Genomic DNA, 16,183 nt, shown 5'->3' with positions numbered 1-16,183 from the left:
GAACAACATGAGATGCCTAATTTTGCGTCTGTGTCGACCAAGTCACTGTAGATGCCAACTAGGATTTTGTTTGTTTTGGGGGTCAGGGCTGATTCCTGACTCTGTGCTCAGGGATCACTCCTGGAAGATTTGGGGGGACCCGGGGTGCTGGGGATCAAACTGGGTTGGCTTGCTATGTGCAAGAGAAGCACTTTTCCACCATTCTCTCTCTCTCTCCTCCTCCTCCTCCCCAGAACCAGTTCTGATTAATGCAAAGGAAGGGAAAGGGCATTTGTGAGCTGGATGTGGTGGAGAAGCGTGGCCGGATGCATGACAGTGAGCTCTGGAGCCATAGGCATCATTCTGCACTGACTGGGTATGCAGGAAATAGGACCCAGTTACAGGAAATTGTCAATGAGGCCAGCATGTTCCTCCTGCCTGCTGGGCACACTAGCCTTCCTGCTGCTCTTCCAAAACCATGTGCCTTCAGCAAAGAGAATGGGTTGCTCAGGGTTCTTTCTTAGCCTCACACTGGAGTTTCCGGCTTGGAAGAGCCAGAGTGTTGAAAAGCAGGACTAGTCTTAGTCATGAAGGAATTGAGGGATAGGCGAGCTACAGCTCAGCATCATTGCATTCAAGTATAGTTAGTGGGGGGAAGCCTCATGAGTACTGCAGGCATCTTGCATCTCAGCATTCTCTAGCGGGGAGCAAATCCTTCACGCGAGGAAAACGTGTAACACGAGCGGCTGACTATGAAATATGAAACAGAGTGTGTGGGTTCAACACATCTTCTGGGAGGAGTGCGACAGGTTTAATCTTTAGGCAAGGGGATTTATAGGGGTAAAATCAACCGTAGGTATAGTGGAGAATAATTACAATCACAAAGCAAAGTTTAACGGTATACATACTTAAGCTATGGGTGTGAGCTATAAGGATTCTGAGTTACAAAGGAGAAGGTTATAACTCAAGACAGCTCTTTGCAAGCTTACTTCAAATGCAAAATCAGGGATTATTAGGAAGTAGAAAATATCTAGGAATATGGTCTATGCTGAGCTGGGCTCTATAGTTTTAGAGGTCAAGTAAAGGAAGGACCCAAATCCCCTTAGGTGTGGTTAGGTGTGGTTCCCTTTTTCTTTTTTCTTTCTTTCTTTCTTTTTTTTTTTTTTTGTGGGACACACCCAGCGGTGCTCAGGGGTTACTCCTGGCTATCTGCTCAGAAATAGCTCCAGGCAGGCACGGGGGACCACCATATGGGACACCAGGATTTGAACCAACCATCTTTGGTCCTGGGACAGCTGCTTGCAAGGCAAACACCACTGTGCTATCTCTCTGGCCCCTGGTTCCCTTTTTCTAAGGAAAGGCAATAGCTTAGGGTCTGCTTTCTGGCTTCGCCCTTGATCACCAGAAACTGCAGCTGCAAAGACATATTTGCTTTTAAGGCTAAATATTATCCAAAGAAGGGGTTCTCTTAGTAATCTTTGGTGCTGGAATTTCTGAGCCAAATTATTTGATAGAGGCCACAATTTTGTCTAAGATAACAAAGGGGAGATAGCCAAATAATGACCAAAAATGTAATGCCAAGCATCTCTTCGGAAATTCCTCAAATCATCCATGCAGGGGGAAAAGGCATCCACAACGGGTCTTTTGAGGAACCCCATGAGGGTTATTTTAGTTCTCCCCACCAGGAAAATCTGAGGATACATCTGGTGGGCTGAGCTGCCTTAAAAGTTTATGTATGCCGTGGCACATGGGTACTTGGTAAATGGATGAAGGCAGAAATGATGGATGGGTGGATGATTGATGGTGGAAGGATGGATTTATGGATGGATGGATGGATGGATGGATGGATGGATGGATGGATTATCAATTTGATGAATGATGTATGGATGAACAATGAATGGAAAATGGATGGTAGATGAATAGATGAATGATGAATAAGTGGTGAATGGATGGATGTATAGATGAAAAGTGGATGGTAGATGAATGGAGGAATGATCAGTGAATAGATGGGTGGATGAGTGGATAGATGCATAAATGAATGATGGGTGGGTGGATGATTGATGAATAGATGGATGGATAAGTGATTGAATGGCTGGGTAGATGGATGAATGGGTGGTTGGTAGATATGCATAGATGAGGATGATAAACATAGATGAGGACGATAAATAGATGATAACAGGATGATCGATGTGTGGGTGAAAAAATCAAAGGTGAATGGATGGATGGATAAGGAAATGAGTGAATTGATATGATGGATGGATGGATGGATTGATGGATGGATGGATGGATGGATGGATGGATGGATGGATGGATGGATGGATGGATGGATGGATGGATGGATGGATGGGTAGGTGGGTGGGTGGCTGGCTGGCTGGATGGGTGGGTGGATGGATGGATGGATGGATGGATGGATGGATGGATGGATGGATGGATGGATGGATGGATGGATGGGAGGTTGGTGGATGTGGATAAATGAGGATGGATGGAAAATGAACAGATTAGGTACAAGAAAGCTGTCAGGTGAATGGACCATCCAAAGTGAGTCAGAATGAGGAGTGACAATTAGAAAGGTCATACGGAGGTTGGACAGTCATGGGAAAAGGTATGATTCCCCTGCAGTCGAGGATGAGGAAGACAAGGATCACTCAGCCTGAAAAAATCTGGATGTTCACCATGAGGTCATGACAATCCTAGAGAAGAGAACTGGTTAATTAAAAATGAATAAAGCTTCAATGCACAGACAAGACCGTTCACCTCATGGAAACATACAATTCCATAGCTCTGTGACTATTCAGTTAGGAACCACCAAGATGCACTTCAGCACACTTTATATTCCAAAAGGAACACATCTGCTGTTTCCTCTCTATGTTCATCCCCCAAGCCCCAAGAAGCACCAAACTGCTTTTCTGTCTTTCTGAAGACTTCCCTGTACTGCACATTTTGCATACATGGAATCACATGATATTAGTCATTGCAAGAGACTTTTTCTTAGTATGTTTAATCTTTCTTAGATCAGACCCAACATTCTACACTTGATTAACAAGTTCTAGATGTCCTCATTGTTTGGGCTTTGTTTTTTGTTTGTTTGCTTTTTTGCTTGCTTGTTTTTAGACCACATCTGGTGGTACTCAGGAATCACCCCTAGTGGGCTTAGAGGACCCAAAGGGATGGCAGGGATTGAACCCAGGTTGACTGTGTGTGAGAAAGAGAAGCACCCTATGTACTATCCTATCTCTCTTGCCTCTAGATATCCTTTTCAAAGGCTGCTATAAAATTAAAAAAAAAGTAAAACCAGTCTAGGCCCCAGGAATATGGCTCAGGGGGAATAGTTCCTGCCATCAATGACCCTGAATTTAAAGCCCTGTACCCTATTGTGATTCATAGAACCACAATAATATGACCCCTTACATCACCACAAAGGGAAGAAAAATGAATAAAATTATTCCATTTTCAGAAATATTTAAATGGGAGTATATCTCACTGGTGGTGCATTTAAAGTAGAGTCCTAGCCGGGCGGTGGCGCTGGAGGTAAGGTGCCCGCCTTACCTGCGCTAGCCTAGGAGACGGACCGCGGTTCGATCCCCCGGCGTCCCATATGGTCCCCCAAGCCAGGAGCGACTTCTGAGTGCATAGCCAGGAGTAACCCCTGAGCATTACCGGTTGTGGCCCAAAAACCAAAAAAAAAAATAAATAAAAAAATAAAGTAGAGTCCTAGACCCTGGGTTTGAGCCCCAGCACTACAAAATTAAAAGTCATAAACAAATAAAAAGCAGGGGCCCGGAGAGATAGCACAGCGGTGTTTGCCTTGCAAGCAGCCGATCCAGGACCAAAGGTGGTTGGTTCAAATCCCGGTGTCCCATATGGTCCCCCGTGCCTGCCAGGAGCTATTTCTGAGCAGACAGTTAAGAGTAACCCCTGGGGCCGGGAAGGTGGCGCTAGAGGTAAGGTGTCTGCCTTACAAGCGCTAGCCAAGGAACGGACGATCCCCGGCGTCCCATATGGTCCCCCCAAGCCAGGGGCGATTTCTGAGCACATAGCCAGGAGTAACCCCTGAGTGTCAAACGGGTGTGGCCCAAAAACCAAAAAAAAAAAAAAGAAGAGTAACCCCTGAGCACTGCCGGGTGTGACCCAAAAACCAAAACAAACAAACAAACAAATAAAAAGCAAACAAAATTTGGGGAGGCCATACCTGGTGGTGCTCAGGAGTTACTCCTGGCTCTGTGCTCAGAAATCGCTCCTGGTAGACTCAGGGGACCATATGGGAGGCTGGGAATCAAACTCAGGTCCATCCAGGATCGGCCACATACAAGGCGAACACTCTACCACTGTGTTATCACTCCGGCCCCAAATATTTCTTCTAAAAATATATACATATCTATTAGACACGCCTGAAATTCAACTTAGAGCTATTTCTTCAAAAATAGTGAAAGTCCAGGCTGGAGCAATAGCACAGTAGGGAGAACATTTTTCTTGCACATGGCCTACCCAGATTCAATTCTCGGCCTCCCATAGAGTTCCCCAAGTCTACTAAGAGTAATTTTTTTGGTTTTGGGGTCACACCCGGCGGTGCTCAGGGGTAACTCCTGGCTCTCTGCTCAGAACAGAAATAGCTCCTGGCAGGCACGGGGGACCATATGGGACACCGGGATTCGAACCAACCACCTTTGGTCCTGGATCGGCTGCTTGCAAGGCAAACACCGCTGTGCTATCTCTCCAGGCCCCTCAGAGTAATTTCTTAACAGAGCCAGGAGTTACCCCTGAACAGCACTAGGTGTTGTCCCCAATAAAATAAAATAAAAAATAAAAGAGTAGTTAAAAATAAATGTCCACAGAAACTTCAGGCATTTCTCATAATAGACAGGAAACAGGGAGAAAGAAGGGACGGAGGCTGGATCCTGGTGTGAGCAGGGTAGGTCCTAGAGAGTGGAGCCCAGGCTTCGGGGGAAAACAGGGCACATAGATTGGGCTGTGTGGTGACAGTGAAGTTCCATGTGACATGGGATTCAAGGGCCCACAGACCCCATTTAGGGTCAAAATATGGGGGATTTGAGGCCGGTGAACAGATGAGTGAACACAGGAAACTTCCACTGGGATTATTAAAATGTTCCAGCTTGGTGAATCTACCTGGACTCCTCAGACCCCCATATGTGTGCTGTGCTGACTATAGATGACACTTGGATGAGCCCCAGAGTGCTGCGGCCATGGACACACTGGAAAAGCTCAGAAGGGCTGCTGAGGAGTCAACAGTAGATGCGGGAGAGGCAGGCAGCAAGGGTGGCCATCCAGCAGCTGTAGGAGCCCTTCCCTGACAGGTGGCATTCATGTGACTAGCTGACTCATGGGGAAGGGGCGCAGTGAGCAGCTGTGAGGTCAGCAGATCCTGCGCCATGAGGGCCTGAGTCAGGGCAGTCTTGGGAGACGAGTGCCCCTTCTTCCAGTCAGAGCAGCAGGGCAGGGGTCCTCTCCACTTCTCCCCCAACTGAGTTCAGTCCCAATACACACGGGGAGACAGAGGTGCATGTGGAGTCACCCCAACCCTCCCACATACTCAGAAGGTACCAGAACCAGCTCCCTCTGTTTACCTGGGCAGAGCCGGCAGGAATGTCTAATGACTTCACTCAATGACTTCATTCTGTGACATTACTGTGTCTCACCCACAGGCTTGCCTTGCCCAGCACCTTTGCCATCCTCTAGTCCAGCCCCGGGTCTTGGATGATTATCACCACCTCTGGGAAATTCCAGCATCTTTGAGGGGCCCCAGCAATACTCTGGATAAGTTCCCCAGGCACCCATTGAATTCTCCAGAATAAAAGAATCTGAGGGGTGTGGGATGTGCCTAAGCAAGGGTTAGGAAGCCTGAGGCTGCTGACAGCCCTGTTGGCCTGATGGTTCTGGGTCCACCACAGGGCTACAGTCCACCTTACTGGTGGCCCATGAGGTGAGGAGATCAAACTTAGGCCTGATCCATGTGCTGGTTGATTGAAGCCTCACAGCTCATGGGTCTCTGTCTTTAATGTCTTACTGGGATATTCCACAGAAGCACAATGACCACACAGCTTGTTGAGATATCCACAGATATCCACCCTAGACCAAACTCATCAGCAACTCCAAAAGTTGAAGGGAAGCATGTTGGAATACTGTACGACCACAACTCAATTATTAACAACTTTTTGTTGTTTTTGTTGTAGTTTTTGTTTTTGTGTTTGTTGTAGGTGCTCAGAGATTACTCCTAGCTTTGCACTTAGGAATTGCTCCTAGCAGACTCTGGGGCCATATGGGATGCTGGGAATTGAACCCTGGTTGGTTGTATGCAAGGCAAACACTGTGCTATCACTCTGGCCCCAATTTTTTAACTCTGTATCTCATGGTGATTTAATTAAAATAAAAAAGCTACTCCATTAACTTACCTTAAAAGGAACCCTAATTTTTTTGGTTTAGGGGCCACACCTGGTGACACTCAGGAGTTATCTAGGCTATGTGCTCAGAAACCACTCCTGGCTTGGGGAACCATATGGGAAGCTGGGGGATTGAGCTGTGGTCCGTCCTAGGTCAGCGCATGCAAGGCAAATGCCCTACCACTTGTGCCACAACTTCAGCCCCAAGGAACACTATTTTTTTTTTCATTTTATTGATTGATTGATTAGTTTGGTTTGGTTTGGTTTTTTGGGTCACACCCAGTGGCACCAGGACTTACTCCTGGCTCTGTGCTCAGAAGTCACTCCTGGCAGGCTCGGTGGATGCTGGGATTCGAACCAGGGTCCATCCTGTGTTGGCCTCATACAAGGCAAATGCCTTACTGCTGTGCTATTGCTCCGGCCCCCGATTGATTTTTTTATTTTTGGGTCATACCTGGCAGCGCTCAGGTGTTACTCCTTACTCTACACTCAGAAATCGCTCCTGGCAGGCTCTGGGGACTATATGGGATGCCAGGATTTGAACCACTGTCCTTCTGCAGGCAAGGCAAATGCCTTACCTCCATGCTATCTCTCCAGGCCCCGATTGATTGGTTTTGGGGCCACACCTCTCAGTGTTCAGGCTCTGCACTCCAGCCCCAAGGAACATTATTCTGACTTCTTTGCTCATGCATAGATGAGTTTTACTGGCTTTTTTTTTTTTTTTTTTTTTTTGCCTACATGTGGGGTCTGGTAGTATCTAATTTGGTCATTAAAAATCCACATGGGGTCTGAAGAAACACCTATTTGATTCCATGAAGCAGGCTTGTGATTTGCTGTTTCCACTGCATAGAGTAACAACAGTGTCATATATATATATATATATATATATACACACATATATATACACACATATACATACATATATATACACATATATACACACATATACATATATATATATATATATATATATATATATATATATATATATATATATATCAGGGTCACTGGGACTGTTTCCAGACAGCAAGCACATGAATATCCACCAGAAGTATTTGTGAAGCCATTCACATTCATTTCTCTTGGCTGTACCTAAGGCCGAATGTCTGGGTCTTAGTCAGCATAGTTTTAGCTTTAGTATACAATGGCCAAACTGTTGAAAGTGATTGCACCCATGTACTCCATTGGCGAAGTTTGAAAGTTTTATGTGTACCAGCCTGTTTGATCCTGGCCATTCTAGAGATTAAACAAGATATCTCTCTGGGACTTTAATTTTCTTTCTCTGTATGAATAATGCATATGGATGATTAGGGCATATGTGTTTATATGTGTGTATGTGTGTGTACATGCGTGTGTGTGAAATGCTTGCTCAAGTCTTCGGCTTTGTTTTTATTTTGTTGTTGTTTGGGGGCCATACCCATCGGTGCTCAGGGGTTACTCCTGATGGAGGTACCGGAATTTACAACACTGTTAATCACACTTTTCATGCATGTCAAGCAATAGCACACCCATCCCAGAGTCCTTTTCCTTCTCCAGCACCCCAATACTTCAACCCCCACATCTTTAGTAGCTCAGCTCTAGAAACAAAATCTTCAGTTCACCTTTGTTGCACCCTTAGTTTACAAGTGAGTGAGATATATATCTTTCTCTTTCCTCTTAAATTATGTAGGTGGGGACACCTATACATATATAGCTGAATAAATTAACTTTCTAAAAATTTACAAAATGTCAATTAAAGATAGGTTAATAAGGTAAATTTTTTGTGTGTGTGGTTTTTGGGTCACACCCGGCAGTGCTCAGGGGTTATTCCTGGCTCCAGGCTCAGAAATTGCTCCTGGCAGGCATGGGGGACCATATGGGACGCCGGGATTTGAACCGATGACCTCCTGCATGAAAGGCAAATGCCTTACCTCCATGCTATCTCTCCGGCCCCATAAGGTAAATTTTTTTGTTTTGTTTTGTTTTTGTTTTTGTTTTTGGGTCATACCCCGGCAGCGCTCAGGGGTTACTCCTGGCTCTATGCTCAGAAATCGCTCCTGGCAGGCCCGGGGACCATATGGAATGCCAGGATTTGAACCACCGGCTTTCTGCATGCAAGACAAACGCCTTACTTCCATGCTATCCCTCTGGCCCCATCTAATAAGGTAAATATTTTTTAAAACCATACATCTTTTCTTTTCTAAAGGTATATACATTTATATTTGTGTGTGTGTGTGTGTGTGTGTGTGTGTGTGTGTGTGTGTGTGTGTGTGTGTGTGGTTTTTGGGACACATCTGGTGACACTCGGGTCACTCCTAGCTATTTGCCCAGAAATTGCTCCTGGCTTGGGGGTCCATATGGGACACTGGGGGATCTAACTGCAGTCCGTCCTAGGGTTAGCACTTGCAAGGCAGACACCTTACCACTAGCTCCACCATTCTGGTCCCACATTTAAATTTTAATATTGTAGATAATCCTGTACTGAACTTTCTTTCTTTTGGCTTTTGTTTTTTTAGGTCACACCCAGTGGTGCTCAGGTTTACTCCAGGCTCTGTGCTCAGAAATCGCTCCTGGCAGGCATGGGGGACCATATGGAATGTCAGGATTTAAACTGTATGTCCTGGATCAGCTGCGTGCAAGGCAAACACCCTATTGCTGTGCTATCTCTCTGGCCCTTGTATACTGAACTTTTCTTTTCTTTTCTTTTCTTTCTTTTTGGTTTTTGGGTCACTCCCGGCAGCACTCAGGGGTTAATCCTGGCTCTGCATTCAAATATTGCCCCTGGCAGGCTCTGGGGACCATATGGGATGGTGGAATTCGAACCACCATTGGTCCTGAATAGGCTGCATGCAAGGCATATAGCCCTACTGCTGTGCTATCTCTTCGGCCCCTATGAACTATTTTAAAGTGTACATGAAATAGATAAATCTTACAGGAGTAAGTTTTTAGTAAGAGTGGAGAGAATCCATTTAGAGAAGAACATACAGAAAGGCCTATAAGAATATAAAAGTGTTGGCCTGGAGAGATAGCACAGCGGCGTTTGCCTTGCAAGCAGCCAATTCAGGACCAAAGGTGGTTGGTTCGAATCCCGGTGTCTCATATGGTCCTCCATACCTGCCAGGAGCTATTTCTGAGCAGACAGCCAGGAGTAACCCCTGAGCACTACCACACACACACACACAAAAAAAAAGAATATAAAAGTGTGTTTTAGCCTAAGAGAATATTTCTATTATATTAGATGTTTTATATATATATATATATTTTTTTTTTTTTTGGTTTTTGGTTTTTTTTGGGCCACACCCGGTAACGCTCAGGGGTTACTCCTGGCTATGTGCTCAGAAGTTGCTCCTGGCTTGGGGGACCATATGGGACACCGGGGGATCGAACCACGGTCCATCCAAGGCTAGCGCAGGCAAGGCAGGCACCTTACCTTTAGCGCCACCGCCCGGCCCTATTAGATGTTATATTACAGAAATTGCTGAGGCCGGGCGGTGGCACTAGAGGTAAGGTGCCTGCCTTGCCTGTGCTAGCCTGGGACGACCGCGGTTTGATGCCCCGGCGTCCCATATGGTCCCCCAAGCCAGGAGCAACTTCTGAGCGCGTAGCCAGGAGTAACCCCTGAGCGTTACTGGGTGTGGCCCAAAAACCAAAAAAAAAAAAAAAAGAAAGAAATTGCTGTCATATCATATTATAGATAGTGCATTAATATGTCAAATATTATAATAAAAATTCTCTATGGATGTTAAAAATACAAATCAGATATAAAACATTCAATACGAATGAGATGTTAATTCTATTACAAAAATGTGTAAGTTCCCTGGGACTGGTGAGATAGTACAACGGATAAGGCACTTGCTTTGCACATAGTTGATGTGGAGTCAATCCCCAATATCCCTTATGGTCCTCTGAGCCTGCCAGGTATGATCCCTGAGAGCAGAACCAGGAATCATCCCTGAGCACTTCCAGGGGTGATCTGTGAGTACAGAGCCAGGAGTTAGGTCCGGGTGAGTCGACTGTCCCCCTATGAGCTAGGCAGAGGGGTGGGAGGACTTGGCGGTCACATCCGGTATCTGCCTGCCCTATGGCCAGGGGGAAGATGCCATTACAGTACAGGGACTCCATGCATAGGCTGTGTCTGAGCAGAGAAATGAAGTGGCTACAAAGGCCACAGCGCTGCCCACACTGACCTGAACACCTGGTGTTCTAAGTTTCTGTTGTGCAGCCCCACTGGGTCAGGGCTTTACTAACACCTGGGGAGTCCCCTATCTCTCCCTTCAGCCTTTCTTAAGCCTGACTCCCCAAGAATAACAACCCTGCTTCCCCGAGATTCCTGGGATGCTGAGCACAGCAGAAAGAAAGCAAGTAAAGGGACACATAGACATGCCTTCTCTGTGGCATGGTTGCATCTGATGTTGGGAGCTGAGAGATTGGGGGATTTTTTTGGCCTCAGGCTCCCTGGTTTTTGCATCTGAACTGGAGCTGCCAATTTCTAAACCTAATGAGCATCTCTTCCCGGGTGCTCTGGGGAATCACGGATAGAAGGCTGCATACAAAATGTTCCACAGGAGGAGCAGGTGCTCCATGCCAGTGCTCACCTGGCACCCTGAGATCTTCAGGGCCTAGGAGACAGCACATGCTAGACTCTGGTCCCTGAGTAGGCTGGCTAGGAGACTGGGGGTCTGTGCTCTGCAATGACCTACACCATAATGGGAGCTGCAGTAACTCTTCACGGACAAGCCAAGGGCACTTTTGCCCAGAGGCAGGTTCAAGACTCAGCATAAAGCCTGAAGCCAGTGGGCACTACCAGAAGTGTCAGAGAGTGAATGAAAGGGGGGAAGTTGGGGTCAGTCAGGAGAAGAAGGCCTTCACCTGGCATGTGGGAGGATCTGCTCACACAGATCTGAGCTCAACCCAAAGGAGCTGTGAGGTGGGTTCCTGATGCCCCTTGGGGACCCTCAGAAGTTTCAGTTAAGTCTAGAGAGAGGCACAGCAGAGCTGGAGTGGGGAACTGATAGAAACCAGAGGGGAGTGAGCCCAGTGCCTCATACCACAAGGCAAGTCTCTGATGAGTCTCACACCATCATGATTCACGGTCGATGGTTGAGTATGTTCTCTCAGTGCTAGGATTTCAGCCAAGGGGCTAGAGAGACATTGGGAGAGATGGGGAGAGACAGGTGGGGCAGAGATGAGCCAATCCCTCTCACATCTCTGCCCTGGGATCTGAGCAGCTGGAGGTGCTTCCCGGGAAGGAAGCTGTGATGGCCTTCCTCAGGGTACAGCAGAGACATAAAAGAGCAAAGGGGCTGGAGCCATGGCACAAGAGGGAGGATTCCTGACTTGCCTGTAGCTGACCCATACTTGGACCCGGGCATCACATACAGTCTCCTGAGCCTTCCAGGAAGATCCCTGAGCACAGAAACAAGAGTGATTCCTGAGTACAGAGCCAGGAATCAGCCCTGACCATCACCAGTAGTGATCCCTGAGTGCAAGGTCAGGAGTCAGCCTTAAACACTGCCAGGAGTGATCCCTGAGCACAGAGGAAGGAGTCAGCCCTGAGCAACATTGGGTGTGGCCCCAAAAATAAAGGACATAAGGGAGGAAGCTGAGCTAATGTAAATTCAGGACAACTTTCCTCGTTAGTGGTTCTTTACTGGCTGCTCAGACAGACAGACAGACAGACAGAGACAGAAGGCCAGGGGGGTAGGGTTGCGTGTGTCTGTGTGTAGGTGTGGGGGTAACTGAATATGTGTGTATGAGTGTATAGAAGGGTTATGTGAGTATATGTGGATGTGTGAGTGTGTGTATATATCTACGTGTGTCTATGTGGGGGGTTGTGGACCTAAGTGTGTGTGAGCATATGTAAGGGGGTATGCTAGTGACTATATGTTGCTATATGAGAATGTGTGCATGTGTGTGTAAATGAGGGGTTCACAACTTCAATGCTAGGGCTGACTCCTGCCTGTGTGCTCAGGGTCACCCCTGTGGTGCTCAGGAAATTGTATGCAGTACCAGTGATTAACCAGGGTTGGTGACACACAAGGCAAATGCCCTCCCTAGGACCACATCCTCAACCTCTGCAGGGGAAGCGTGCCATCTTTCCTCATGCCCAGCCACACACCCCTCATTCACAGTCCCCGAGTTTCTTCCCAGCCAATGCACTGCTGAGTCTGGTCCTATCCAGGCAGTGGAACCTGAAAGGACAGACCAGAGAGCTGTTCAACAACACCAAGACTCGAAGTTCATGCAAAAGCAAGGGCTTTATTGTTCCAGCATATATGCAGGGGCACTCAAGCATGGCCATATGGCTAGAGGCTGAGGGCCCTGATCACAAATCCAGCAATTCTTTTATAACACTCCAGTACAATGGAAAATTTACAAAACACAGCATGACCATTGATTTCAGGAAGTTTAGTGACTTTTACATTTCAGGGTACATTTGGAACATTTATCACAGATACAATAACAGGTTGTACAGCTTTAGTGAATTTTCACTAAACCTTTTGGGGACTTTCTGGGCGTATGCAGAGACTTCTGAAACTTTTTTTTTTGGTTTTTGGGCCACACCCAGCGGTGCTCAGGGTTACTCCTGGCTGTCTGCCAGAATAGCTCCTGGAGGCATGGGGGACCATATGGGACACCGGGATTCGAACCAACCACCTTTGGTCCTGAATCGGCTGCTTGCAAGGCAAACGCCCTGCTGTGCTATCTCTCCGGGCCCCGAGACTTTTTAAACTTTTTAAGTCATTCATGTCCCTTTTCAAACCCAGCTGGGAACTCTGCTGTGCCAGCTAACCCACCCCCCAAGCCCGATAAAGCCATGCAACTTTAGAAACTCAGCCGGAACTCAATCCTTTCATCTTTTCTCCAGGCCTCGACAAACCCAATCTGTTCAGAAGTTGAGCTTCCTGGGCCGGAGAGATAGGATGAAGGTAAGGTGTTTGCCTTTCATGCAGAAGGACGGTGGTTCAAATCCCGGCATCCCATATGGTCCCTGTGCCTGCCAGGGGCGATCTCTGAGCATAGAGCCAGGAGTAACCCCTGAGCGCTGCCGGGTGTGACCCAAAAAGCAAAAAAAAAAAAAAAAAAAAGAAGTTGAGCTTCCCTGTTGACCCCGCCTAACTCTCACCTGCTGACCTTCTGAACTAAAACACATCAATGATGTTGCCAAGACCTTGGTGAGACAGAGCCAAGCTAATGTGGGCTGACAGCCCTTAGCTAAGAACCGTGCAGGCAACTGACATGGGTTTTATCTTCTGAGTCCCAAAGAGTCCCAGGAGCCAGCTAGAAATGATTGTTGAGCACAGAGTCAAGGGTAAGAGTAAGCCATAGCCGGTGTAGTCTAAAACCAAGACCACACACACACACACACACACACACACACACACACACACACACACACACACGTCCTAACTTTGGATGGGAGAAAGCACAGAAGCTAACATGTCTGCTTTGCACAATAAGAATCCATGTTAGACTCAAACCCACACATGATTCCTTGCCCCTAGCCTGCTTAGTGAGCCCTGAGCACAGAATAAGGAGTGAAAACTGAGCACAGAATTAAGAGAGACACCTTGACCCCTGAACAAAATACAGACACATAGACACACACATTCTCTCTCTCTTCTCTCTCTCTCTCTGTCTCTCTCTCTCTCCTCTCTTTCTCTCTCTCCTCTTTCTCTCTCTCCCCTCTCTTTCTCTCTCCCCTCTCTCTGTCCTCTCTGTCCTCTCTGTCCTCTCCTCTCCTCTCTCTCCCCCCTCTCTCCTCTCTCTCCCCCCCTCTCTCCTCTCTCTCCTCTCTCTCTCTCTCTCTCTCTCTCTCTCTCTCTCTCTCTCTCTCTCTCTCTCTCTCTCTCTCTCTCTCTCTCTCTCTCTCTCTCTCTCTCTCTCTCTCTCTCTCTCTCACACACACACACACACACACACACACACACACACACACACACTCAAATTGTTGTTGTTACGACTTCAAATTTTGTAGCTAAGCACAATCTTGCCTTTTCCTCTCTTGGACTTCGCCCCATGGAACTGGCCTCCTATGGCGAAGTGGGCCTGGCTCTGGGCGGGGGGTTTAGGTCGGAGGTGGGGGGGGGGGGCCGCATTTCCATGGCGGCTGCGATGCCCTCGGGAGTCGCCAGGGGCCGAGCGCGAGCAGAGCCCGGAGAAGGCGAGGCTCGGGGCGCGGAGGCGTGGCCCGCGCGGTTGCGCGTCTATAAAGGCGGAGCGCGCGGCCTTTGAGTCGGTGCCGGGTGCGCGTGACCTTGGTGTCATCCTCTGCGTCGCTCCCGTCTACCCGGCCTACCGGACCTGCCCGACCCGACCTGCTCGGCCCGGCCCGGCCTGGCCTGACCCGGCCCCGATCCGAACTTCCAGGCCCGACCCACCCGACATGCTGCCGCTGCGCTGCGGCTCCCGCCTGCTGGGCCTGCTCGCGGCCCCGCGCCCCGCACCCTTGGGTGTCCCCGCCGTCCGGGCCTGTAGCGGCCGCGGCGCCCCGAACCCGGACTCGGCCGCAAGGAACCCGCTGGTCTACCTGGACGTGGGCGCCGACGGGCAGCCGCTGGGCCGCGTGGTGCTGGAGGTGAGGCCTCAGTTTCCCCGCGCGGGCCTTTGGGGAGGAGGGCGCAGGGCACGTGCGCGGAGGGCGCCCAAGGTCACGCCGAGCGGGGACGCGGCCGCGGTGTGGACCCCGGTGTGGACCTGGATCGGATCCTGGTGTGGGCCCGAATCGGACTCGGTTTGGATCCGCTTGCGGACCCCGGTGAGGACCCTGCTCACAGGGCCCGGGTGCGCGGCTCTTGCACAATTCGGGTTCTGGCCCTCCTTGGTAAACACCTGGGCGCTCTGACCTCTTGGTACCTGGGATCCCTCCCGCCGGCCCAGCCTCCCCCTGACTCTGGACTTGTTTTTTGTTGTTGGTTGTTGTTATTATTGGAGGATTTTACCCCCCCTCAATTGTTGAAAAGTTTTCCCAAAACTTCACTTTTTTTTGGTTTGTTTTGGTTTTGGTTTTGGGGCCACACGCAGCAGTGTTGAAGAGTTACTCCTGGCTCTATGCTCAGGAATCACTCCTGATACTGGTCAGGGACCATATGGGAGGCCAGGGATCAAACCCGGGTTAGCCATGTGCAAGGCAAACGTCCTCCCCGCTGTGTGATCACTCCTGCCTATCCTGTCCTTTTTTTTATTTGAATGAGTATGTCTGGAGGTCTTCGGGGCTGGGAGGCCTCAGTCTCCTTTCATCCCTAACCTCTGCGCTGTGCTTGGGCCCTGTCAGACCCGGCTTCTGCCACAGTCACTTGTCATGTCCTGGAGGCCAGCCTGGGGTCCAGGAAGCAGCTGGGAGAAGCAGATACCCACTGGGCTTCAAGGGAGGGTGGGGAGCGGGGCCCCCAGCTATCTCTGACTCTGAGCATTTTCTGGGCCCTCTTCTGGACTGACCATCTCCCCTGTGTTTTCCTGCAGCTGAAGGCAGATGTAGTCCCCAAAACTGCAGGTGAGACTGGGCGAAGGGCTGGCTGGAAGTGCATTTGGGGATCTGGCAGCTCTCTCTTCTCATCTTTCTCCCCACTGACCCCTTCTCCCCTCCCACTCCCTCCTCTCTGGATCTTAGAGTTGGCCCTGACCCCCTATCCCCTTCCTACTACTCCCTTTTCCCCTCCTCCCTCACTCCTCCTGGGTCTAACTTGGCCCTAGCACTAAAGACATTCCCAGGAACAAGCCCTGGGTAAGGTCCACACCCCAGCACTCCCCAGGGTCCCTGATCCCCTAGGTGGGGGGGTGGGGTAACCTGCCCCAGGCTTGGCGGTACCCACTGACCACCTGCCCTGTCC

At 48.9% G+C, this 16,183-nt stretch overlaps 1 protein-coding gene across 4 annotated transcripts in view; it reads left to right on the top strand.

Annotated features, from left to right (window-relative positions):
- Positions 1-16,183, top strand: part of PPIF (peptidylprolyl isomerase F) — a 531,572-nt gene that overhangs the window by 512,807 nt on the left and 2,582 nt on the right. Inside the window, exons 1-2 of one of the 4 annotated variants that reach the window (XM_049789675.1) lie at positions 14,592-14,931; positions 15,816-15,846. The exons of the other annotated variants lie outside the window; for them this stretch is intronic. Of the exons in view, the coding sequence (XP_049645632.1) occupies positions 14,740-14,931; positions 15,816-15,846 (223 nt within the window). The 5' untranslated portion in view covers positions 14,592-14,739. Of the gene's footprint in view, positions 1-14,591; positions 14,932-15,815; positions 15,847-16,183 lie in introns of those variants that run through there. 4 annotated transcript variants of the gene reach the window in all.

The sequence above is a fragment of the Suncus etruscus genome, chromosome 15 (genome assembly GCF_024139225.1).
Source record: "Suncus etruscus isolate mSunEtr1 chromosome 15, mSunEtr1.pri.cur, whole genome shotgun sequence".
In the NCBI taxonomy this organism is placed as follows: Eukaryota; Metazoa; Chordata; class Mammalia; order Eulipotyphla; family Soricidae; genus Suncus; species Suncus etruscus.
This window is presented reverse-complemented; position numbering and strand designations above follow the sequence as displayed.